We start from the raw sequence: 24,319 nt of genomic DNA on the forward strand, positions 1-24,319 counted from the left end.
AAGTTCAGATTACATTATTTTTTACTATATCTACCTAATTTTAAACATTAATGCATCATGAATTGAATACTGCTAAAAGTAAAACTGATTTAAAGTCAAGTTACTTCAACTAATTTCCATATAAAATAAAAATCCCCAAATTCCTATGGGCTGGTTCATGTTGATGTATGGCAAAAACCAACATAATACTGTAAAGCAATTATCCTTTAATTAAAAATAAATTAATAAAAAAATTCCAAATACAAATTATTTTTATATCTAAAGAACTAAAAGTGAACATTATAATTAACTTTTTTCAAATTATTTAATAACTGAAAGTCAGAACATATTAAGTAGAGCTTCATAACATTAAAAAAAATGAAATCTCAACATTCCTTTTTATTTTACAGCAAATAGTAAAAAAAAAACAAGGTGGGAAATGCTGAGGTTAAAAACAAGGTTGACGATCCAGAGGGAAATTAAGGAGATGTCATTAAAAGACCATAAATGGACAATGTAGTTATACCTCAACTCCCCTCCTCCCACAACCCCTCTCAAAAAGGGCAAGGGCAATAAAAACTGCAGAAGGTCATTATTTACTTTATAGCATAATAGTTATTAAAAAAATTTTTTTCAGCTAATAAAATATCTTTTTAAAAGACTGTTATTTCTAAAGAGATATGGCTATCATTGTAAAGAACTGATTTACAGAGTGAGTCACCAGGGAATGCTTTAAATCCAAATTTAAGTAATGGTTCTATAATACAGATGGGCTTCCCCGATGCCTCGGCAGTAAAGAATCCGCCTACAATGCAGGAGACGTGGGTTTGATCCCTGGATCAGGAAGATACCCTGGAGGAGGAAATGGCAGCCTACTCCAATATTCTTGCCTGGAAAATCCCATGGGCAGAGAAGCCTGGAGGGCTACAATTCAAAGAGTCAGACATGACTGAGCAACTGAGCACAAACAGAGGTAAGGTAATATGCATATGTAAAGCTCATAGGCTCTTAAAAGAAAACTAATGATATAACAAAATAGTTAACTCTTAAAATGCAACCAAGTATAAAATGTATTATATTTTAAAATACCTAAGAAAATGTTCATATTCTTATAACAGAAAAAATTCATCAGTAAAATCCGTCTTTAACAATCATGAACAATTTTAGAAACTGAGAATTTGTAGCTCTCATGTAATTAAATCATATGAAGAGATCTGCTTCCTTATTATCAAGTTTAAGAACATTTATCTTTTAAAAAAAACGTAGTCTACGTCTCCAGTGATCACGTGCTTAGTCGCTCAGTCACGTCCGACTCTTTGCAGCCCCTTGAACTGTAACCCGCCAGGCCCCTCTCTCCATGGGGACTGTCCAGGCAAGAATACTGGGAGTGGATTGCCATGCCCTCCTCCAGAGGATATTCCCAACCCAGGTTTTGAACCCAGGTCTCCCGCATTGCAGGCAGATTCTTTACCATCTAAGCCACCAGGGAAGCCCCCCAAAATATGGAACGCTTCACGAATACAGTCACCTTCTCTGTATTGTTCCAATTTGAGTATATGTGCTGCTGAAGCAAGCAGTCAATGATTCAAGCAAGCAGTCAAAGTGTTCAAATTTCTGCTGTATAAACTGTGTAAAATTATAAGTTGAATGCAGTTTATGACGCCACCAACCAGGGGAGAATTAACGGGCTAAATAAACGCAGAACCTTTTAAACTAACTTGATACCTACCAATAATCCACAGTATAAGGAGATAGTCTATTCTTTCAAGGGCTGGCCCCATTGTGTTTTTCTTATCCTCATTGTAGACCAGAGAGTATAGGTTTAGTAACAGTAGGAATGTGAAATATGATGCTCCATGAATAATAAATTTCATAAAAGGTGTGTGGATAATTCTGCCAAACTGAGATTTGGGAGCTATCAAATAACAAAGTGACAAAACTGGCCAAAAGATGCCAACTGTCAAAACAGTCATTATCTTCTTACAGGTAGGCTTACGACGGTAACCTGACATCTGTCCAAACCAAACAGTGTTCAGGAACTGCTGACAGTTGGACTGGGAAACAAACTGAAAAGGAAGCACACACACACAAGTAAAATGTAACTTGTAACTAGGATCCAATAGTGCTATTATTTAATTGATATTCAAAGTTTTAATTATGGTTTGAAACCAATTCTATATAGTCCAGTTTATTTTTCTTACATGCAATAATAGAGTATAGTGGTTAAGAGCATAGACTCTGGAGCCAGATTATCTATTTTTAAATCCAGGCTCTGCCACTTACTTACTAAATGACCTTGAGCAAGTTTTTAAATCTCTCTCAGCCTCAAATTCTCCATCTATAAAATGAGGATAATAATAGTATCTAGTCAAACACTGGTTATGAGGATTAAAAGTAAAGCTCTTAGAATAGAGCCTGGTCATAGCATGCATCATTGAAGTATCCGTGACTATTACTAGCCTGTTTTACCCTCTGAGCCACCAAGGAAGCCCACTAGCCTGCTTGCTGCTAACTGCTGCTAAGTCGCTTCAGTCGTGTCCGACTCTGTGCAACCCCACCAGGCTCTGCCGTCCCTGGGATTCTCCAGGCAAGAACACTGGAGTGGGTTGCCATTTCCTTCTCCAATACTAGCCTGCTTAGCCATTATGAAACACTTACTTTATAAAGACTCATAACAGTGTTTATGAAATTTCAAAATTAACAAGCATAATCCACAGAAAGAGACTTCAGCCTAGAAAAATTAATGGTTTCAGTTACAAGAAACCAACATGTCAAGCACAGCAAAGCAATTAAAGGCTAAACACCACATATATTTATGTTCCATGAAAACACTGAGAATTTCTTAAAATGTATTAAAGACGCTTTTAAATCCTCATAAAATGAAATTCTGTGTGAGAAGAAAAGGAAAAATGTTCCCAAATAAGAGGAAAATTCTAGTTCAAATATAGAAATTAATTTACTAAAGTTTACAAAGATTCTTAGTTTGCAAAATTCAGAAGTAATATTTTCCCAATATAATGTTCTTGCTGGGAAGTATAAGTTAAGGATTCTGATGACTCTGGACTCAGTAATGTAATCAGGCTTGAAAATCATTGAAGTAAAGCACAAATGACCATAACATCATTCAGATATTCAATAACATTTGGTCAATGTTCTGTTTTAAAATGATTCATCCCAAGACAGAAAATAATTTATAGAATGCAACAGTGTACTTAAAAAACCTGGACATAGTTTTGTTGTTCATTGTGCTTATCAAGAAATTTCCTAGTAAGCCATATCTACTTTTGGTAATTAATATATGTCCTTCTGCTTAACTTTCAGAAGGAAAGCTAGTTGTTATGGAATTGTTAATTTGTCCCTCAAAAGGAACTATCAGGGAAAAAAACACAGCTTTTCTTCCCACCAATTACCCAGTTTGGTAGCATCCCAAACTCAGTGGTTTCCTCCTTCCCCCAAGTATCAAAGCAATCTCAGGACTGACTGCTGCCCTCATCATCTCTCTATACAATGATGATTTAATTAACCATAATGTTAAATATGTAATTGGAAGAACTTTCAATTGGAGATATTCTAAATCTGTGGTGGTTTTAAAATACAGACACAAATTCTTTGATACTCTTCTCATCAACAACGGAGAGGCTACCAATATTTCCTACCCTTCAATTCACCAAGGTTGTTATTGCTTTAACAAGTAGATTCTGGAAGAAGTCATGCTATGTGAATTCTGAAGGTTGATCTTAAAAGGACATTCAGCTTCCTCCTTGTCTGAGAAACACTTGCTCTTGGAGCCAAAAGATGGCATATAAAACGTCCTACTGCCCTGAAGCCACCAGCCTACAAAGAAGCTGAGGCTACATGTAGTCACTCTGATTAACCCTCAGAGGCTTCTCAGACCATCTCCTTGCAGCCAGCAAACCATGAGGGCCATACTCTTCCATAGTTCCAGTCCTGAGCTCTCAGGAGGACTGCCCTCAATGGACCCAGCCTACTGAGCATCCTGCCCACTCAGAGCTCCCAGTCTGAAACCTCAGGTGCTGCTCAAGCACTAGGCATATGAGTGAAGAAATCTCCCAAATAACTGTAGCTGAGATCATTGACATGGTGAAGCAGAGACAAATCAACCTTGCTGTGCCCTTTCCTAGAAATTCCTGACCTCAAGAGGTTTGTGGCCTCACAAAACTCAAGAGCATAATAAAATGATCATGAAATTATCACAAAATGACTACGAAGCATTGTTTTATGCCACGTGAGTATCAGGACAGTTTGTTATTCAGAATGTAGCACCAGAACAAAATATATCAACTATTGGAGAAAATATTATCTTTCCCTTTGATTATATTTAGAAATCCAATGTGAAAAACTAATTTATATTTCATTCATTTTTAAAATTATAGAATATCTTCCTCCCAACTAAAAGTATTACCATTACTCCTTATTCCTTTTCTCTAATCTTCTTTAGAATGGAACATTTGGTTATCCTCTGTAAATTCTTCAGGCATATATATATATACATATATCTCATTAGGAAACTTCCTTAGTTATTCTCCCCTTACCAGGATAATCTTGGTTTTTTTCCACCTTTCTTTGAGATTCTTTTTCCAATCACTTAAGCTGATTTTGTATCATGCTATATCTTTTCTGTTATTTTCTAGTATTTCATGTCTATTTTAGGTTGTGGAACACAAAAGTAAATAAACATAAGATCTATTCAAATGTATATTAGAAGAAGATTATATCAGAGTTCTCTGTTTTTAGGTATACATATTAACATTGTATTTCCTTCTTAAGCCACATAGGTATATTATTGATTTATAATCTTATAGCTGCTGCTGCTGCTAAGTCACTTTAGTCGTGTCCGACTCTGTGCGACCCCATCCCTGGGATTCTCCAGGTTAGAACACTGGAGTGGGTTGCCATCTCCTTCTCCAATGCACAAAAGTGAAAAGTGAAAGTGAAGTCCCTCAGTCGTGTCTGACTCTTAGCGACCCCATGGTCTGCAGCCCACCAGGCTCCTCCGCCCCATGGGATCTTCCAGGCAAGAGTACTGGAGTGGGGTGCCACTGCCTTCTCCGAATCTTATAGCTACCTAGATCCAAATTCTTATACTTAATTTTTTTCCTATGAATGTTCTACCTTAAGTAAGAAACCTCAGAGAACTAGAAAAAGTATAGGATTTGAAGTCAAGAGATCTGGATAAGAAATATAATATCTAGGTAATCTTAAAGTAACATCTTACAATTCCTATATCAATCTCCCAAGTCACAAAGCTATTCGGCGGCTCAAACTGTCAACCAAGATAATAAAAAACTCTGCTCCAAGCAACAAAGGTCCTATATCTTGCCTTCTACCATAATCTATTTGGGGCCCCATTTTTATATTAATATAATTGTGATAAGTAAGTTTTACTCCAACATCTATGTTGATAATAAGAATAATGGGTCTTAGAAGCAATACCTTAAAAGTATCATATGCCAGCACTCCCCAACTGAACATCATTGTCTGCATATCAACATTCATGTCTATTACGTTATCTCAAAAAATGAAATTAAAAATGCATACCTTCCTTCTTCAAGTTCCTGAATCATATGCATGTGAGTGTATGGGGAGTAGAAATAGGTATTTCCCTTAATAGGAAGGGATGATGCCAGAAGAGCCAGATTCAACTTAGTTATCATAGCATACGTCTCTCCACCTTTGGGTTTCACAATGAATTAACAAATAAGAATAAGGAACATAATATCTGATGCTTTTATTTTTAAACAGAAAGGCCCTATATCTGTAGAAAGGACTATTTATAACTAGATTAATAATATGAACTCGTAACAGACAAAACACAAGGTGGAAACTGCATTAGGAAGGTATTTACTATTCAAAATCTTACCTGCATAGCTACTATTTAGCAAAAACATTATATTAATATCCATACTATTATTATTGTTAAAAATAATAGCAACTACCATTTATTGAGTACTTGCTTAAAGGTAATACTCATTGTACTAAACTCTTTAAATATGCATATCCTTAATTAATTCTTAAAACTAAAGCTCAGACAGATTCAATAACTTTCCCAAGGACACACAGTTTTTATGAAGCAGAACTAGGATCTCAATGTAGATGTATTGCTCCAAAGCCTTTGCCCTGAGCCACTAGACCACTGTGGAGAAAATAATTTAAATATATCACAGAAAACTTCATACCTCCTTTTGGTTATATTTGATAGCAAGTTTTAGACGACTTAAGTTCATTCTTTCTTCTAGTAATCCCCGTTTGTCAAGAGGCTCATCACTGGATGTATGGTTTAGGATAACTTCTAATTCACGTGAATTCCGGGCTTGGGCAAGCAAATCTTTAGCAAACATTTTACACTGCCGGGCTAGTTCCTCATAATCATTCCTGCAAAGTGCACAGTCTATTATTAGAAATGCCACTTCCATCTTCTAATTAAGGTGTTTTCACAAGAAATATTACTCAGTAACATTTTAATTCTGATAGTGCTACACAACATCTTAAGTCATTTTGTTCTGTCAAAGGAACCTGCTGGTACATAAAGCCCAGCTTTGGGGAAAACTGTAACACAATTGTGTTCTCTGCATTCACACTGATAATCTCAGAAGAGCAAAGTGTTTTCTTATATATATTGATATTCCTAGAAATTTTGATAATATTTTCAACATGTTCATTTAACTCATTTGCCTTTATTCTCTATAAGTTCTGTATAAAGCTTTCTTTTATATTATTTATCTAAACAATAAATAATAATATTTTGATGCTATCCAATAAATATTATTATATGATTTTTAACCAGAAATTTTTTCTATGATAGTTTGAAACGTGTTTACACTACTTCTGATAACAAAATAGTATTTTGTTTCATTTTTAAGATGCTCCTTTGAACAAAATTCAAGTTAGAAAGAAACACTGAAACATTCCTAGTACAGAATCACTATTCCTTGAAACTTAGAACTTACCTGCTTATTAAAGGCAAGCCTAAATCACTTGTGAGAAACTAAGAAGTTTTAATAGACAATTCTTTGTAAAATATCAATTATGTTAAGCTTAAACCTGAGTGGAACAACTTAAGAATAAAGTTAGAAATAAAGAGTTATGAAACAATTGGGATCAGATTTCAGAAACTAATTTTTTATTCAGTGTTTTTAAAGTGAAAGGAAGGGAAAATATGAAGAATTTCTCACTGATTAATTTTCTATTCAATGGGGTTTCCCATGAACTGGCTGCATAAAGTTATAACTCAAAGAATTAAAAACTTTTCCTTACTGGCTAATATTTTTTCATCTATTCTTTGCATTTGCTGCTGCTGCTGCTAAGTCATTTCAGTCGTGTCCGACTCTGTGCGACCCCATCCCTGAGATTCTCCAGGCAAGAACACTGGAGTGGGTTGCCATTCCTTCTCCAATGCATAAAAGTGAAAAGTGAAAGTGAATTCGCTCAGTCATGTCCGACTCTTCGTGACCCCATGGACTGCAGCCTACCAGGCTCCTCCGTCCATGGGATTTTCCAGGCAAGAGTACTGGAGTGGGGTGCCATTGCCTTCTCCGTCCTTTGCATTTACCGCATAACCAAAACTACCTAAGTTTGGTAGAATAAGTAGCTGAATTTCTTTAACAAAGTATTATCTACTTCTTAGTCTAGGTATTTAGTTGTAGTCTTATCTAATTAGTTTTATGTCTACATGTTACGTTTCTCCTACTAGAAAATCTCACCAAACTGGGAAATGGGACAATGTCTGGGTGTGTGAAATGTACCTGACATACAAAAAAGCATTCAATATGCTTCTGAAAGTTATGAAGGGCTGGGTTCCAAGGATGGTTATAGAATCTGGAAATGAGGAAAGAGAGTAGTTATAAGTTTGCTCTTGTTTATAGCTACCATTCCCTTTATTCTTCACATTGCCCTAGAAGGCTCTGGTAACGTTGAACAAAGTAGGGATTTAAGGGTGGGTGGAAGAGTGGAAGAGAGAAGATGGGTAAAGAGTGACCTAAGTGATACTAGGATCTACTCCACTGAGCGAAAAGGAAAATCCTAAGTACGTGGCAGCAAGGCCTGATCATTTTGGATCAAATGTAAATAAACATTAAGTGAGAATTTGGCCTATGAGAAAACTCATGCTGAAAATATTCTGGAAAAAAAAGAGATAATTTACAATTTCCATTCATTCCCACCTGAATTCCACCTCCACGAGGCTTAGTTCTTTTAAATCAGCACTAAGTTCAAACGCTCTCAGAATAGGATCCTCCTCTGTTAACATTATTAGAGCTGGACTGGCCAAGCAGCGATATATATCAAGACGAAACCTGGGATAAAATTTGATTCCATTATGTAAAACATTTATTATATACATGTGATTAGTATTTTTAACCTATAATTTTCATAAATGTAAAGTATGATAAAATTAAAAGAAAATAAAACATTTATAATACACTTATTATAAAGTAACCTACATAAAAAGAAAGACAAAAATAAATATTCTGAGATATAATTATTGAAAAATTTTATACCATTGCTTTAAAAGAAATCATTTTAGTATTTCTTTTCATAGATTTAAAACTCTGCATCCTTCAATTTAATTAAAAAATTTCTATTCCTGAACTTAGTATTATTTTAAATGAAATCTGCTAATAACTAATTGAATATATGGATGCTTATTAAATTTTCCTTCTCCAGCAATAAATTTACTTTAATATGCTACATATATATAACATATGACGCATTCAATCAGGTTATTTTTGAAAGACATTTTCAAATCTTAAGAATAAAATCATTCATTTATGCCTAATTTCTGGCTAATAGAAAAGTATTCCCTTACCTTCCATGAACTAATTAATGTTCATATTCAATATCTAACAGGAACCAAATCAAAAAAGTTTTGCTATTATTCTTCCATTTATAAACATATAATTCTTAATTTAAAATTTGGTAACTATTATATATTCTCAGTTTTAAACAAAAATTTAATATATGCCTGCTTCTTTTAAAAAAGCAAGCAGTTTAGAAACATAATGCTCTGCAATTTTTCTTCTTCCACCAAGCATACTCCTCAAACATAGTCACATTTCAGAGAATTGTGAAAAATCTTTCCTGATATTTTCTAGTTATACACAAAAGTACTCAGACATAATGTATACAGGGACAATTATTTCTATGTCACTACATACAGAGTCACCTCATTATTTCCTAAAACTGGATGGTTTTCCATTTAACGGCAGTCCAACTTAATGGAAATTTAGGTTGCTTCTAATTTTTTACTTCAATTAATAATTATTCTTTAGTTCAAATATCCTTTGCACACTCAGAATTGCTGGAAAAAATGGCACGTGTATCTTAAAATCTGGAGGATGTTTCCAAAGCACAAACAATAAGGAAAGCTCTTTTCCCCCCCACATCTTCATGCTGCCACCCTAAAGGATGAAAAATGGAATTTTAAGAGTTGTATTACTTTAAATTTCTCTGAAAGCTTAAGCATATTTACATTTCATTTACTTTTACAAGCTTTCCTGTTTACTTTTCATGATCTGTAAACTATCTGTTCATTTGTAGTTCCCTATTTTTCTGGTGATTTTTTAAAAAAATTCATCAATTTGTAAAATCTCTTTATATACCAAAGAAATTAGTCCTCTGTCTAGTCAAGGTGTTTTAAATACTTTTCCCCAGTTGGCTGGTTGTCTTTTTACTTTGCAATGGAATTTTTCTGTATAAAAATTTAAAACTTTTATGAAATAAATTTATTGAACTATTCCTTTAAATAAGGACTGCTAGGTCTCATGTCTTAGACACAAAAATAGGCTCTATATAATGCATTTTTTAGAAAACAATATTTATAAAATCCAACTTTGATCTAGCTATTTAATAAAGAAGTACCATTATTTTATCTTAAGTAAGGATTTCTAAAGGGGTATTTAGCTATACCAAAACTGCTCCAAAAACTTGAGAAAAAGTATATACAATTAAGCAACTAATTTGTTTCCATCATTATGTCTGTAGTAATTTTTTATGGTAATTAATTTTAGCAGGTTGTTTGTAAAAATGACTTTTGTATTAACCTACATTATCATGTCTAAAAATATGGATTAGGGACATAATGCACAGAAAAACTGCTCGTATTGGTGGCAGACAAGTGGCTGTATAACAATGAAGTGCCATAGTATGGAAAGCAATTAGATAGAGTCAGAAAAATAATGAGGCTGCACCACTTTATAAAATCTGTCATTCTGGGCATAGAGAATAGATTTGTGGTTGACAAGGGGGGAGGGGGGAAGAAGATGGACGGGGAGTTTGGGGTTGGTAGATGCAAACTACTGTATGTAGAATGGATTAACAACAAAGTCCTCCTGTTGAGCACAGGGAACTATATTCAATACCCTCTAATAAACCATAAAGAAAAGAATATAAAAAGCAATGTACATGTGTGCATCTCTGAGTCACACTGGTGTGTAGCTAATATCGGTATCATGTTATAAACCAACTATACTTCAGTAAATGAAAATAAAACAAAGTCTGACATTTTGGTATTCAAACACTATCAAAAGTAATGGTGGAATATAAAGAGATCAATGATTTTACTGCACAAAAATATGCATAAAATGGACAAAATCATTTAAAAAAAAAATCAACTATTTTGGGTCACTCAAAATTATCTATTGAGAATCAATTACTGGAAAACTACCAGAACTTCAGGCAGGAATGGCTGGAACCTGTGGCCTTCTTGCCTAAGGCCACATCCATCATCTCTGCCTTCAGTTCATTTAAGGAGAACTGTAGTTTTCCATTTTGAAACTGGTAAAATCTGTACCTCTATGCTAACGGGGTATAAATCAATTCGTTGGGAGGTAAAAACCGACAGCTCTGCTGGCTGAAAGGATTGGACTTAGTACAGATGACCAAGGAAAACCCGCAGCTTTTTGTTAAGTCCAAGTTTGCAGGTTGAGGTGAGGGAAACAGTGGACCAAACAGAAATTTAATAGGGAGATCTCGGAAATGAGAAAAGATATACAAAGTCTCCACAAATTCCTGGCTGACTAAAAAATTAGGCATGTGTGCAGAGCATCAGGAAGTCTGGTAAAAAGAAAAATACAAGGAACTCTTAAGAAATGGCTGCAACTTTGAATGCATTCCCCAACTAATCCGCAGATTGTTTGTTCATGCTTTATATTCCACAAACGAGTGAAAACATACAGTATTTGTCCTCCTCCATCTGACTTGTTTCATTTAGCATAAAGCTCTCAAGGTCTAACCATATTGTTTACAAATGGAAAGATGGTATCACCTAGCACTGCATCATCTCTGAAATTTAAAAACCAGTATCTCACAAATACAGACTGTCTCTCTTCCTTATTGATTGTATACTGGCTCTTCAACTCCCCTGAAACCTTAAACTATCTCCTTTTTTGTCAACTTTTTTTCTCCTGCAGCTCTGCTTAGCAATTCCTGAAAATGACTTTAGTCAGAGCTCTTTTGACATTTGCTATAACTGTTTTCTCAAACATCAATAACAAACTCTCTCAAAGCCTTCAACAAATATACCTAACCACTTGCAGTTCCCTAAATAAACCACATTCATGTACTGTGTAAAATGCCTTTTACCTTTAGTATTTATTCATACTTAAACACTGAGCTCAAGCCACAGCTTCTCTAAAAGCTTTCAGAACAAGCTTTTTTCACACCTCAAATCAAAGTGGTGTTGTGTTCTCTCTAGCCTCAAACCCCATCTCCAAATGCTTACACCACACATAAGCATACTATTGGAAAATAATTTATATTTAACATTAATAAAGAATCTTAATACTTAGTTCCCTGATCAGGGATTGAACCTTCACCTTTGGCAGTGGAAGCGTGGTGTCCTAACCACTGGATTGCCAGGGAATTTCTCATAGACTAGTCATTTTAAAGCTAAAAAATTAGATAAATTGCCATAGCTGGGCTTCCCTGGTGCTCAGTGGTAAAGAATCTGCCTGCCCATGTAAGGGACAGGGGTTAATTCCTTGATCCAAGAAGATCTATATGCCATGGAGCAACTAAGCCTGTGCACCACAACTACTGAGCCTGCTGCTCTAGAACCTGCGAGTAGTAACTACTGAGCCCACGTGCCGCAACTACTGAAGCCTGACTGCCCTAGAGCCCATGCTCCACAACAAGAGAAGCCACCACAGTGAGAAGCCTGTGCACTAGAGAGTAGCCCCGGCTCCCCCAACTAAGAGAAAGCCCACGTGTAGCAGCGAGGACCCAGCACAGTCAAATAAATAAAATTATTTTTAAAATTGTTTTTAACATTGCCATAACTATCAACCAGATCTTATCAAAGAGAAACACAGATCTCATTGCAAAATTGACGAAAATAGAAAAAATTTTCAGTACAATATCTGTAAGTAAACATTAAATTGATTCTCAGAGGACTTTTCCAATTTATGGATTTGTGACTATCTGTTGATCCACCAAAGATCTGTTCTTAAGGATAGGAATGAGGTAAGGTAGATGGCTCGCAGCTTTAAAGCTAACTTCATACATACTGTATAAGAAGCCTTAACTAGAAAACACTGACAACAGATGGCCTGGGACTTCCAACCACATTTTCTGTAGTAAAAGCTTTGTCTGACACTATCTCAACTACATTTGACCACTGTAAAGATAATATATACATAAAGGCTATGCTGAAAATGAGATTTTCAAGTCTAGTTCAAAACCACACATGTTATACAACATGCACATGTGTGATCTTGCTCAACCTGTCCAGGAAGAGATACTTTCTTGAGTTCATTCACTCCTCAGTTGTTAATATTTTTGACTGGGGAGAATGGGAAGGCAAGAGAAAAAGACTTAAATATTGTGTGAGAGGGGACAAAGAGGCATAACAGGCTGAGTATTTAGTTAGATAGATAACAATATTTATTTTCTTATAAATAAGATAGGAAGTAGTTTTCTTCATCCCTTCCACTACTTGGAAATTCTTTTAGATTAATACACCCTGCTTCTAAAAAGCAGATAGTGACCCTATCTCTGACCAGCAGAATTATGAGATAAACCTTATTTATAATCTGAAAAGTTTTCTTGCTTATTCATCATTTAGTAAACATTTCTTTAAAATATAGAACTCATTGTATTAAGCAAAGGAGCTAGAAGTTTGGCTTTCATTACTCATTTCAATACCAGATTTCTTAGAAGTCTAAACAGAACAACGATAAAAACTGTATTGACATATACCTTACTGCATCACACATCTTAATTTAAATCTTAATTTTCTGACCTGGAATGTCGGAGGCTGTCCTTTTTGTTTTTTGCAGAACACAATGTACATTCACAGCCAACTGCATGGGGCTTAGGTAGAGATACATCCTGTTTTAACAGCATTGTAAGAATTTCATAATTGTTACGATGAGCAGCTAAAATGACAGGTGCAACATCCATAGTTGTTGAATACTCAGGATTCTGAATTCTCTCCATTAGTTTCTGAAAAATATTTATATAAACATCAAAAAGTTCTTATTTGTGACATCAAAAAAACATTTATCTAAAGAATGTAATGAACAAAAGACACAAAGAATATAAAAATTATTTTGAGAAATATAATCACATTTTACTAGGATTAAATCTTTTCTGAAACCTCAAAACAACTTCAGTTAGTAAATGCAGTATAATCATGACAGACAAAATCTTCACTAGGAAATATTCATATAGCCAGAGTTTTGTTTTCCTAACAAAGAAGAAGTGTGGATATCTGGAGAAATACTTTAGGAAAGTGTTTCATTTTCACAAGATTATGGAAACATGCATGACAAGGATAAAGAACAAGAATTTTAGAAAGAGAATATAATGGAAAAAAGGAAGTGTTAAAAATAGGCAAAGTATAAAGGCATGAGAAAAAAAATTTTATATCCACCTCTACGACAAAACCTTGCCACATTGATAGCAATGAAGTTACTTGTAAAGAATAATAGGAGGCACTCTTTATTTTGCATAATTCTCTACATATTTTCAAACACCACTTATACCACTTCCTGTTACAAATGCACAAAAACACTAACAATCGTAGCTCCTGGAACCATTAGGCAGTTTATATTTATTATCTCATTTAATCCCCACAATAGCCTGCAAAATTGAGCATTATAATCCCCATGAAGAAACTGAGGCTCAGAGAAATTAATGTGCCCGAGCTATACAACAGAGTGGCAAAGTGTAGATAGAACCCAGGTGTCTGGTCCTCTGGAGCCTGAGCTCCTTTCACTACATGGGCTCATGCTTGGCGACTGCATAACATGAGGGAAAAAACATCAGTAAATAAGAGCCAGGTAAAGTAAGTAAGGTTGACTATATTATGACTGCTGTATATTCTTTCTAATACTTATCACTTTTTCACAGATGTTTTCCTGTGAGCTGTTTGATTCCATAGTATAAGATCATCAAGTTCACAGTTAATTTTTGTAATTTTTACTAACATTGTTAATAGTACACACATTATAAAATACCTGAAAAATATACAAAAACAGAAAGAATAAAAATACCCATATTTCTACTACCTTAAAACATTTTTTATAGTACTTGCTTTTAATCTTTTTGCCACCACACCTGCTTTTAAGGGCAACTTCAAGGAAGCTATAACAAAGACTCTTCCGGAAAAAAATTTTTTGTACAGAATTTTGCATGCAATTTAAGGAAGTTCATAGACTCTATGTTCAAGGTATTTTATTTTGCTACTATAAATACTACTACCACAAACATCTTTATGAATACAGTTTTTTCATACTTTAGGATTACCTCTTTAAAGTAGAACCCTTGAAGTAGAATTATAGGTCTAAAGGCCATGAACAATTTTGACGCTTCTGATATGTATTATCAAGACCTTTTAATAGTTTACATTACTAATAATACAGGAATGTACCCACACACTAAGATTTCTTCACTAGCACTGGGCATGATCATTCCCAATTTATGAGCAAAAAAACTATCATGAATATTAATTTACTTTTCTTTGATTACTGGTACATTTTATTATTTTCTGACATTCTTATTTTTTTCCTTCTTTTATGAATAGTTTGTGTATATACTTTCCTTCTATTTATTGGGGTCTTCAAATTAATGAATTTATTTAAAAATTACAGAGAAATCTATAAAAATTTACTCCATTCCCCCTAGTTACAAAAGAAGAGGTTATAAAGAGGAGGAAGTCATATTTAATCTCTAATGGAAAAAATGGTCCTTATTTTTCCCATGAGACATACTTAACTATGTGAAAAACAGACATAGATGATAAAAATTCCTAATTTCATTGCGCAAAATATAATCTACATACTATTAAAAAAAACCCTGTATTTGAAAGTCAAACTTTATCAAAAAACAATTTTGATAAGCCAAGAATCTAGAAAGAATTCACTGAGATGACAAATCTTTGAAGTATATAAAAATACTTGACATTGCCTGTCTAGAGGTAATCAACCTGTTAAAAAGTGATTTTGCTGTCACTAGAAGTATTCAAAGCAAAGGCTGGATAACCTTTTTTGTTAGAGACACTGAAAAGTGTTCTCTTACTGAGTAGGTGAGGACTGCCTGGCCTTACAACTCAAGATTCGATTGGCAGTGGTAATGGTGATGAAATAATATCAGTCAGTTGCTCCAGTACCCTGGGACTCTACACTCAACCTCCTCAAGGGAATAAAACGGTTAAAAGGTTACAATGTTGAACAGGTAGGGATACCAAAATATATATATACTAGTAACTGGAGGACGGGTGATAGAAAATTGAATAGGGTTCTAGACATTTCTGATCTTTTGAACAGGAACTATACTATTAGCTCTTTTTCTCTACTCTGTTGGTTGCTTGCTACCACTTAAAATTAGCTGGAACTATCCTTGGGAGAAAATTATGCTTATACAAACTTTGTCATAGTTTAAATGAGGGAAAAATATTTCAGTTAATATATGATAAAGTATTCAAGTTAGGGAAGCTTCTCATCTTTCTCAGAGAATGGCAGATCATTTGCAATCAATTTATAATTCTTTCTTAAACAATATTTTTCTTCTGATTATAGCCAGTTTACAGCACTCCCAGAAATTATTTTTAATGATTATTTCACTATATCCTCACCAATAATGAATGTTATAACTGTTACATTTTGATACATACACAGCAAATATCTCATTTTTACAGTAGAATTTATTGCATTATTAGTGACTATCTTCTTAACCACAAAAGCAATAAAGAAAACAATATCCTTAATTTGGTAATGTGATGACTGCTGTTAGGTAACATTTTGCTACATTTCCATACAATTTCTCTTCTATGCATATTTTTAACCTTGGATCATACTATATATACAGTTTACTATACTCATTTTTTACCATTCTATACCAATGTTAGAATGTTAGGTGCTCCTAATTATTCCTTTAAAAACACTATTTTAATATACAGGTAGTTATTTATATTCAAATCTATTTTGGGATGTTTAGATTATGTCACATGGTTTTTTCATTGCTACAAATAAGATTACATGTAACATTTTTGTCTACATTTCTGACCATCTCCTTGACAAATTCCTAGAGGAGGAAGTGCTAGTTTAAAGAATATGAACATATTTCTTGTTATTGACACTTCCTGCCAAATCACTTTTCAAACTACCTTCTCTTCCAGTGGTGTATGAGACTGTACTACTCCTTTGCTATCAATAGTTAATACTTTTTAAACAATCTTTGCTATCTGATAAGCAAAATTTGGCATTTCATATTTAATTATTAATAAGATTATCATTTTGCACTTTGAGATTTTTCCACATCTTTTACTGATGTTTAAGTTTTTCATCAATTTATCTAATATTAAGATTATGAATTTGAGATATATGCTAAAAATAGCTTTTGAAAGTTACCCATCTGCTTTCTAATTTTTCCTGAGGTCTTGATTTCAGATGTTTAACTTCTATACAACCAAAGGCTGTGCTACTGTGATTTTTGTTCAAAGTCCTTCCCTCTCAAACAGTTAAGTATTCACCTATATTTTCTTCCAATTTTATAGTTTCATTATTTATATTTAAATCTTAAATCCACCTGGAAACTGATCTGTATTTTCAACTTAACCTGCAGAATGTTCCAAACTAAAAATAATGGACTGCACCAACAAAATTCTAGAAATATCACGAATTTTAAGGTTTCCTGAGAGCAGTATTAGTTATTCTTGCAAATGTCTACTTACTTTAAAGTAATATTTTTACAGAGTAAAAAAACCTATTTCTTTAAAACAAAGTAAATTGGAGGGGAAGAAAAAATGGCAATGGGGCAGATCTATTTTGGTTTAAAAATTCAAATTAATAAACATTTAAGAGTACTAACTACTATAGTTGGTCTTGATGATCGTTTTGGTCGATGATTAAGTAGTATATCAACAGCTCCCACTACTTCAGAGTCGATTGCCACCAAAAGTGCATCTGCGGACTTTAAAAAAAAAAAAAGTTAAAAATGAAAATGGAGGATAAAAAGGTAAACTATTTTTACTAATTCATAAAGAAAACTATTTTTTTTTAATTTAAACTGTATTATATACAGTAATACTGAATTTTTAAAAATTTAGACTATCCAAATAGAACATTTGCTTGCCTTAGCAGTACTTCTGTGTACCACAACACACACATTTTTATCCTGGTTTCACTGCATGAGCTGATCAAATAATGACTGCTTGATAGTGGGGTTTATTAATGAAACAGGGCTGATATAGGTAGTATTTAAAGTTGATGTGTTATTTTTTCCAAGATGTTTATTTACTCTTGAACTTTAGATCAAAAGAATCTTAACATTCCAAATCTATAAAAGAAATTGCCAAGAAAAATTACTACAAGTAAAGGACTGTGGTCAGTCTAATAAAAGCAATAATCAGTATAACCATGAAGTCAGGGGACAACGGAAAATGAAAACAGGAGGAGCCCGCCGTTCTCATCTGTAAAGCACATATGGCTGGCTGAAATCATGTAAACCCTGACATTAATATTAGCAACCTTTTTTTTTTGGCCTTGCTGCACTGCTTGTGTTTTCTTAGTTCCCTGACCAGGGATTGAACCCAGGCCACGGCAGTGAAAGCTCTGAGTCTTAACGATGGGACAGCCAGGAAATTCCCAATATTAGCAATCTTATCAAGTAAAAATCACAAAGAATTTTCTCTGAGGAATCAATGTCCTCAGAGACAAGGAGAAGTGACTTTACAGTTTTACTCCCAAACGATAGCTCATTTTGAAGCTTCAACTCTGATAGGAGGAAGAAAGTAAATAGAAGAAGAGTAAATGGAGACTTTTCAGCTTTTCAGTGTAACAAAATCTTCAGTCCTATTATGGTACTTAGCAACTGAGATCAGATTTTCAGTTTCATTTTGTTTGGCTTAAGGAAAACCATAAAGGCAGAAGCAAAAAGTGGGGATAGGTAACAATTTAATCTAAGAAAACACTCTGATTATTTTCAGTATATACATTTTTAAAACTATTATAATCTTTAATAACTATTTAAATTAACATTATCTCCCATAAAAATGAAACTGTATCAGCTCTTTAGTCTTTGTAGCTGAAAAGAATAAAGCTTTCATCCACTTTATCTGGATGTTAAAAATAGGACTAAAAATGGCAGACTTTATCTGGATGTCTAAAAATAGGACTAAGAACCCCAAGGAATGGGATGGGGCCACATTCAACCATTAGGAACTGCCTGTCTCTTCCCATAGGAAAAACTCCTCACTGTCATGGGAAATTTAATTCATTATTTTATCCCTTAAAACTTTTAAGTTTCATTGAGCTGTAGCCTATTCTTTAAAATCTAGCGTTATTCTTCTTCTGCTTTGCATACATTTATAGCTTCAGTTTGATACTTGGTCAAGTGAAACAAACAAAAAGAACCATGTGTTCCATTCTATTAAACAGTTCACTTATGATTTTTAATTTTAACCTATAAAGCTAGCTAACTATAGTAATGCCACTGCTCTCAAAGTCCAAATACCACACAACTCCAATCATCTAAAACATCATCATGAATTCAGCTGTAAATTTCTTCCCAAACCATACTGAGCTGTCACAAACTAACTTCATGGGCATTATTCCTTAGAAGGAACTGCCTCAACCACACTGACTTAAGAGTTGTATATAAATAACAGATATCTGGCTCTCCCAAGTACCCTTCTGGTCTTTATTGAATAAGGGAACAGCTAGATTAAAATCAACAAAGAAGGGAGGAAGGACGAAAAATGGCTAAAAGTTGATCATTGAGAAGATAAAATATCAGCATAGCAAAAACACTATCAATTCAAAGCAGTGTGAAACCATTTGATGTAAGGAAAAACATCAATAATTTCAGACTGTTAGAAGCAAATAAAATGATTATACTCTTGATGAGTCCCACTTATGATGCTAAAGTTAAATTATATTCAGATACACTATTTAGTAAAGAATAAAGATTCATGTTAAATCTTTCAAAGCTTAAAAGGATAAGCTTCAGGTAGAGAAATATTTATTTACATAAAAAAGTCAAGTAAATAAGGAGTTGCCATTGACATGTTCTATACAAATGTTGTTACTTGATACATAAAAAGGTAGTTCTAAAGGGGAAAAATTATTTTTAAAATATCCGTATGTACACAAAATGTCCTAAGTTTTATTTCCCAATTTCTTAGATATTTGGCTATTCTTTATTAAATCTGCTTAGTACATATTTATCATGTATTAATGGAGTTACTCCCTCCCTTCTCATCTCAGACTTTGTCAACAATTCCCATACTCTTTTCTCTAAGTTCAGATTCTCATAAATTATCTATTTTCTTACCAACGATAAATTTTCCACCTTGGTATTCTATTTACTGCTCTTGTCTTCTATAGGACCCTGGTCTGTCATTCGCAGAAATACCAAATCCTAGCCCCTACTTCCCAAAACATGAAATACTTCCTCACTCTTTGCTAACTTGACTTGATCCCTTTCTCTTGAGCAAGACAAACAAGGTCCCTGCTGTCAAGCAGCTTATTTGGTGAGAGAAGTTGTCATTATTGTTTAGCTCTTTGCAACCCCATTGACTGCAGCCTGCCAGCTCCTCTGTCCATGGGATTTCCCAGGCAAGAATGGAGTGGGTTACCATTCCCTTCTCCTTTCTTTTTCTCATTCTGCCAAACTTCTCAAATTCATGCGTGTCATTTTCTCTAGTTCTACTGATGCCAGAGTTTCAAAATCCAATGGCCTTTCCTATCATTTTCCTGATTCTAACCAACTAAGAAAACTGTTTCTTTGGTTTTTCACAATGGTCCATGATCCTAACTCCTTTAATGAAATCCTCTCCTTCTAAAGACGTCTATTAACATAGATGCTCCCGGAGAAGGAATCAGCACTAGTTGTTTGCTCTTCTTTGTGATTTCATCCATTCTCATGGTGTCGGACCATCCCCATGCCCATGACTGCGGTATTTCTCCAGCCCAACCTCTCCCTAGAGATGTAAGCTTTCCACTGAAAACTGCCTGATAGCCCCAAAATAAACAAGGCTAAAGCCAGAAATCACAGTTCTCTGCCGCAAGTTTGACTTAGCTCTGTAACTTCCTGTTTTTCTTTCATCATTCTCCCAGTAACCCATGTTTATGATTTTCAGGTCATCTTGGACTCTTTCTCAATCCTCCCTTCCAAAGTTAAATACTCACTAAGTTCTATCAATTCTTCCTTCACAGTATCTCCTACATTTGCCATTATTTTCCTCCTATTCTCATAGCCACTATTCTGGTCAGGCTTTAACCTCTTTGTATCTGGATTACTATAAAAAACTGCTCACCCAAGCTGTTTATAGCCTTCCCCATTTCCTGTTTTTTTAATCTACACTGAACACAGCCACTAGTTTTCCTAAAATATCACTGTATACATTACATCCTTTCTCAAAAATCTTGTAATGATCCCATTATTTATCACATAAAACCCAAATTCCTGAGACCAGCATTCAAGCCCTTTTCATCAGTTTTGTTTTAGTTATTTTTCCAGATATTTCCACTACCATCCAACCCAAATATCTTGTTCAAAAAGACTAAGTCAATTCACTGTCTCAAGAACATACATTGAACATATCTTTGTTTATATCCTTCTCTATATCCTGTTCCCCTATGTATTAAATACATATTTTTTACAGTAGTTTTAGGTAATAGTGTAAAAGCATCGACTCTGGCAGTCAGAACCTGAGTTCAAATTCCAGATCTGGCATTTATGAAATAAGTTTGTGCATGTTACTGAAGCTTTCTGTACCTCGGTTTCCACCTCTATAAAACAAGGATGATAGTAGTACCCAACTCATAGGGCTTTTGTAGGGATTAAATGACTATATTTGCAATTATTAATATTTCAAGGCTTGAGCTCAATTGACACTTCCATGAAAGCTTTCTTGATAGTGCCAATCCACAGTGATCTTCTCTTTCCTATGTTTCCAAAACACTTATGGTAAACCACTAAAGTTTAAGAATAAAATAGGGTTTCTCAATAGTGGCACTACTGACATTTTGGACCAGATCAATCTTTGTTGAGGGGCTGTCCTATTCACCATAGGATCATTAACAGCATCGTTACCTTCTACCCACCAGAGGCCAGGTACAAACCCAACCCTTAACTGCAAAAGCAAAAATGTTCCCAGATATTGCCAAATGTCCCTGAGGGACAAAACTGCCCAGTTGAGAGTCACTAGTATGACACAAGATAAAATACATGAAAGCAATTTATAACCCCTAAGCAATATACAAGGATCAATTATCATTACCACTCAGTACATATGAAATACACTTTTCTATTATTTAATTGATTTAAAATTCATTGTTCAATTTGTTTTAACATACTTTTGTACAGAACTCATGTTTTACTTATTCATTTCCACAATGACACCCAATCAAAGGTTTCAGACATTTGTTGACTGAGAAATAAGACACAGGTAACCCAGGACAGGACACAGTGAACTAGAAAGAGCATGGGATTTGCAGACAAAAGATTTGGTTCAAATCTTAGCTTTGCCCTTATTTATTTTAGAACTTTGGGCAATACATTACAATCTGTGAGCCTCAGTTTTCTGCTCTAAAAAATATAACATCTGTATAGGCTGGCTATGACGTTCAAATATGTTCAGGTATCTGAAAGAACCATGTAAATTACAGAAATTGTATATACAGACTTATATATAAAAAGAAAATGATTACTGTACCATAATACCTCTTGTATATGGAATCATCAGAGACTTTCCTTGTAACCTTATTTTCTAGGTAACTGAAGCTTATGCTTTTAAGTATTTAACTTTAAAATTTAAACAATTTTGACAGAATTTTTCTGCTTTCAGAAGTACTATATATATTCCTCTTTCTTCTCAAGCAATATATATTGAATGTAATTTAAGTTTCCCTTACTGACTCTGGGCTATTGTTATAAACATTAATTACCACTTGAACATACAGTTCCCTTAGAGATTATCAGGTATGGAAGGCTGTTGATCTCCTTAAATAGAGTCAGAGGTACTGTGCCTAACTCTGTTCCACTGTAGCCTCATGCCTCTTCTGTTGCTCCCATAATTCTCTATGGATTAGAAAACTAAGTAAGTTTGTTAAAAGTGTAATCTAAAATGAGAAAAAATAGACTTTGAGAGAAGATTCCAGATAAAGTTCATATATGGGAAACCTCATCACATCTAATCTGGCTGCTCAGGGGTACTTTTTACTTTCTTTCTGGTTCTTGGTGGTATTCTGGATAAATGAAATTTCTGGAAAAGCAATTTTTTTCTACTTAAATATGTATATACAGAGATGATACCAGATGTTGTAATACATATATATATATAATATTTATAATAGAAATGTATATAGGACTAACCTATTTATTTTTTTAAAATCTATGAGTATTTCCTGATATCACTCTTTAAAAAGGCTCATTAATTTAAAGCTACAACACAGCAAATGCTCAAACTATTTGAAAGGAAAAAAGAGCCAGAATTCAAATGCAAAGTCCCATGAGAACCAAAACAAAAACGAAGGAAAATAACATTATATTTCCTTCACATCTCTGAACTAAATTCTTTCAAGATACACATGCCTACTTTTTTACCTGAACTGATATGAAGACAAGCAAGAAAGCTCAATATCTCCCAATTTAAAAAATTTCATTCACATTTAGTTATAAGTAAACACTAAATTTCAGACAAAAAGAAAAATTTAATTAAACTTAGGAGAAAATCAAAGTCAAATTGAAAATTGCTTTGTATGTGAGAAGTACTTTGTTCTTATGCTTGTAAGTTATACGGGCCACAGAAATACCTGTTGCCCTGACACTTCCAGAACACTTGTACTATTTTTAGATATATAAGATAGATAGTAACAATATAAGTAATAAAAACAAAGTCATCTTTAATAAGTCATAATAATTTACCTCTGTTGGATGTTTTAAAACATATAAGATGAGGAGGAGTGAAAATTGGGGGAAAAAATCAAGTCAAAATATTATATTTTTTAAAAAGGCTTTTTTTGGTTTGTTTTTAAATTTTTAGTAGCTCAAAACAAAAGGTGAAAGAGAGAAGAAAAACAGAAAGGAAGAAGGAAAAAAAGGAAGGAAGGAAGGGAGGGAGGAAGAAAACTAGAGAGAAAGGACAGAACATGGCATATCTAACAGTACTTAAAAGCTACTGGATAAAATTATCTAGCCTTGTACCTGACAACCGTAGTCCAAAAGGAGCTGCAGTATATCCAAGTTTTCGTTTTCAATAGTTATGGTAACAGCATTTCTCCCAAGCACATCTACGCAATTTATGTTCAAGTCACCTGAACTGTTTTCCTCCAAAATCTTTTTAACCATATAATAGTCACCTAAATAACAATACACAAACATAATTTAATATCCATAACACATTAAATAAGAACAACTATAAAGAAAACTTAGCTTGATGATTTAAAAGATTAAAACACCTAAACTCATTTTTGTATATGGAACTGCGCAAAGAAAATGTGAACACTTCCTTGCTGAAAACTTATACCCTGATTTAAAAAAGATATGTACATCAGTAACAAACAGAAAAAATAGAAAAAAATTTAAATGTACAGTTTAAAATATAAGTTGTTTAAAATTCAAAACTGATTGATAAGGAGAAAAACTTTTAGAAGATATTTAAAGTAATAAAGAATGTCTAAAAGTACAGACTGAGTGCTAGAGAAATAAGATAGAAAGGATTTATGTTTTATATCTCAAATACATACACAAATTTAATTGAGGCTCTAGTAATAAATGGAGGCTGTTATGAAGAGGTTTTTACAGGGGAAAATACACTTTGGAAAAGCAGTGTGAATGTATATATGCTTGTGGGTATGCACAGTAAGAGGGAAAGATGCCC

At 33.8% G+C, this 24,319-nt stretch overlaps 1 protein-coding gene across 11 annotated transcripts in view; it reads right to left on the reverse strand.

Moving 5' to 3' along the window:
* The window catches only part of TRPC1 (transient receptor potential cation channel subfamily C member 1), a 60,170-nt gene that overhangs the window by 25,140 nt on the left and 10,711 nt on the right, over nucleotides 1-24,319 (reverse strand). For 2 of the 11 annotated variants that reach the window (XM_065943700.1, XM_065943699.1), the window contains exons 2-7: nucleotides 23,644-23,798; nucleotides 17,305-17,406; nucleotides 13,235-13,437; nucleotides 8,160-8,291; nucleotides 6,177-6,372; nucleotides 1,709-2,045 (exon numbers count right to left, since the gene is read on the reverse strand). In XM_065943700.1, the coding sequence (XP_065799772.1) occupies nucleotides 1,709-2,045; nucleotides 6,177-6,372; nucleotides 8,160-8,291; nucleotides 13,235-13,437; nucleotides 17,305-17,406; nucleotides 23,644-23,798 (1,125 nt within the window). Of the gene's footprint in view, nucleotides 1-1,708; nucleotides 2,046-5,538; nucleotides 5,670-6,176; nucleotides 6,373-8,159; nucleotides 8,292-13,234; nucleotides 13,438-17,304; nucleotides 17,407-23,643; nucleotides 23,799-24,319 lie in introns of those variants that run through there. The other 9 variants (XM_065943702.1, XM_065943698.1, XM_065943701.1 and 6 more) reach the window with 8 other exon arrangements.

This window comes from Muntiacus reevesi, chromosome 8, assembly GCF_963930625.1.
Source record: "Muntiacus reevesi chromosome 8, mMunRee1.1, whole genome shotgun sequence".
NCBI lineage: Eukaryota > Metazoa > Chordata > Mammalia > Artiodactyla > Cervidae > Muntiacus > Muntiacus reevesi.